This window comes from Brachyhypopomus gauderio, chromosome 8 (genome assembly GCF_052324685.1).
Source record: "Brachyhypopomus gauderio isolate BG-103 chromosome 8, BGAUD_0.2, whole genome shotgun sequence".
NCBI classification, from domain to species: Eukaryota; Metazoa; Chordata; class Actinopteri; order Gymnotiformes; family Hypopomidae; genus Brachyhypopomus; species Brachyhypopomus gauderio.
In genome coordinates this window covers 3,641,296-3,643,772 of record NC_135218.1, presented here as the reverse complement: position 1 = coordinate 3,643,772, position 2,477 = coordinate 3,641,296, and the positions used below count along the sequence as shown (strand labels likewise).

The window sequence follows — 2,477 nt, the reverse complement described above, 5'->3', positions numbered from 1 at the left end:
GCATGCACGAGAACATTTTTTTCTTTACTGTATTTACGATTTAGCGTATCTAAATCTAGGGTCACGTTTAACGACGGACTTTTCAGTCTCTAACCCCGGCGATCAGTGGGGACTCACTGTAAAATTGTTTGAAATTGAAAAAATATTTTATTTTATTTATTTTATTTTAACTTTTATGAAATTTTATTTTAATTTCAATTTGTATAGGAAGAAGATTATTAAATGTTCATGCTTACATCATGCATGTTAAGAGTTATAATAAAACATTTCAAAATGCATGTGTAACTCAGGTAAATAAAAGTCTGTTGTCCAGTCATAAATCTCGTCTCGTTCTCGTGAACCCAATATTGTGTCTCGTCTCGTCTCGTAAGCTGAGTGTATCGTCACACCCCTAGCAATAACACAGTGGCACATTTAAAATGTAGATCATTTTGGAGCTATTGTACTATTCTCAGATTAGTTTTAAATACAAATCTTACACCATTTCTTTTGTCTCACATGCTTGGTTTCCTTCGATAGACAGGTCTGGTTTAAGAGATTTTTGTGTTTTTAAACACTGACAAACATTTTACAGACTTATATATTGGTGTAAGATGTGTATTTAAAAATAATCTGAGAATAGCACACTGGTTTCTCTCATTAAAAAAAATATTTTGTGATGGGGAGGGCAAATAAAAAGGAAGTGATCACAGGTCTCAAGGAAAAGGGAGGGTTTGATGGATAAAGTCCACAAACTCAAAACCTATGAACAAATCCTAATTATGCATACATGCATGTCAATACATTAGAATATCATCAGAAAGTAATTCAATGCAAAAATTGTATTTCTGGTAATGTTGATGATTATGAAAATCCAAACTGGGCATTTCACTTTTTTATTGAACTACTGAAATAAATTAACTTTTTGATGATATTCTAATGTATTGAGATGCACCTGTATATAGACAGACAAACAACCCTCAGATGTCTGGTTTCCTAATGGACCAGACCCACCTACGGGACAAGCACATTGTCACAACAGGACAGGGTGCTTCCATAGCATGACACATTTATTCTAAGAAAATAATAAAAGTAATAAAAAAACATGATGTCACTGCTGCCTTTCCAAAAATGTTTCAAATGTCTTATCAATTATGTAACTGCTGTGCTGTTAAATGTTATCTAATGTGAGAAAAACAAGCACTAAGAAGCAGATAATACAATTTTAAAAACAACAGATTTTGAGACAGGAATCCCAGAATGCAAAAAAACATTTGTTATTTTGTTGCTGTCATTGCTTGACTGACTGAATTTTTACAATATTCTTGCATAAGATATGTCTTTTCATGTGTTGGATTAATTTCTGATCCCGAACCCCATAAATAAGCGGTGTTAGCAGACGTGGTAGTATGTTTGTCAGCAGGTAATTAAAGAATAAAATTTTTGTCCGATCAGCAGGAAAAATAAGTACAAGAACAATGTCAAGCACAGGAGTTGTGTAGGACAGCATGCAAAACAACAGCTGGCCCCCATGCAAAAGGATCGTGTTCTGAGCCTTTTTGGCAGAAACTTTGTCAACCATCATTTTTTTTGCCGCAACCAGCACTCGATAATAAGTGTAAATAAGGACAAGCCAAACAGCTGCCATATAAATACATTGCATAGCTTTGCATAGCTCTATATGGTAAACTGTGTTGTAAAGTAACGTTGAAGTGCAGACAGTCACAGTGTTGGATACGGACAGTGTGTGAGTGATGGCAGCTATCAGCAGGTCTGTCAGTCCAGGGATAACTCCAATTCCCCATATCAAACATATCAGGATGCACGTTCTGGGAACCGTACAGATCTGAGGGTGATGCAGTGGTTTGCAGACAGCAATGTAACGTTCCACTGCCATGCCAGCCAGGTTCAGTGGAGTGTTCTTGTGAGTGGTTGAGACTATGAGTAATAACATACAACATAATGAAAGGTCTACACTTTTACATGCATATGATATTACACAGAGAGTCACAGACACAAAAAGCATAAGCATATCATTGATAACCAAGTGTATGTATAAAATGTATCTTGGATCGCTGTGGAAAACTGAACTTTTCATAAAAGTGAAAACAAATGTTCCATTGATGCAAATGATTATAAATCCAAAAAAAACAATGATGAAATTTTTGCTGAAAGCTTCTTCAAATGTGTCCTGTATTCTCATTTGATTCATTGAGGAGTTCATTGCCTATGAACAAAAAATGTGTGCAATATTCCGAAAGGAAATTATCTTATGAAAAAGTGAAAATATTTTTCTACGTTTCTTTTACTCAGGTAAACAGGTAAATTAAGGTAGCATTTTCATGCACACAAACAACTGTGGAAATGGTGTCTTCATTTATGCAATTAGCAGTCAGAGTGGTCATTCAGTCAGTGAGTGAGAGGTTTATATAGTGAGATGTGTCTGGGTTTCAGGGTTGAGACTCAGATTTGCTCTGGATGTGTGTGGTGCACTCTGT

The 2,477-nt window shown here is 35.4% G+C and overlaps 1 protein-coding gene across 1 annotated transcript; it reads right to left on the bottom strand.

Moving 5' to 3' along the window:
- Positions 1–1,270: 1,270 nt before the first annotated feature.
- On the bottom strand, positions 1,271–2,203 carry LOC143521014 (odorant receptor 131-2-like). The gene has a single exon (XM_077013607.1). It carries the CDS (start codon positions 2,201–2,203, stop codon positions 1,271–1,273), a length of 933 nt encoding a protein of 310 aa, XP_076869722.1.
- Between the last annotated feature and the right edge of the window lie 274 nt (positions 2,204–2,477).

What these genes read in the sequence shown, in the direction of transcription:
- LOC143521014 (XM_077013607.1), bottom strand. Translation starts at nt 2,203, where the DNA reads ATGAACTCCTCAATGAATCAAATGAGAATACAGGACACATTTGAAGAA.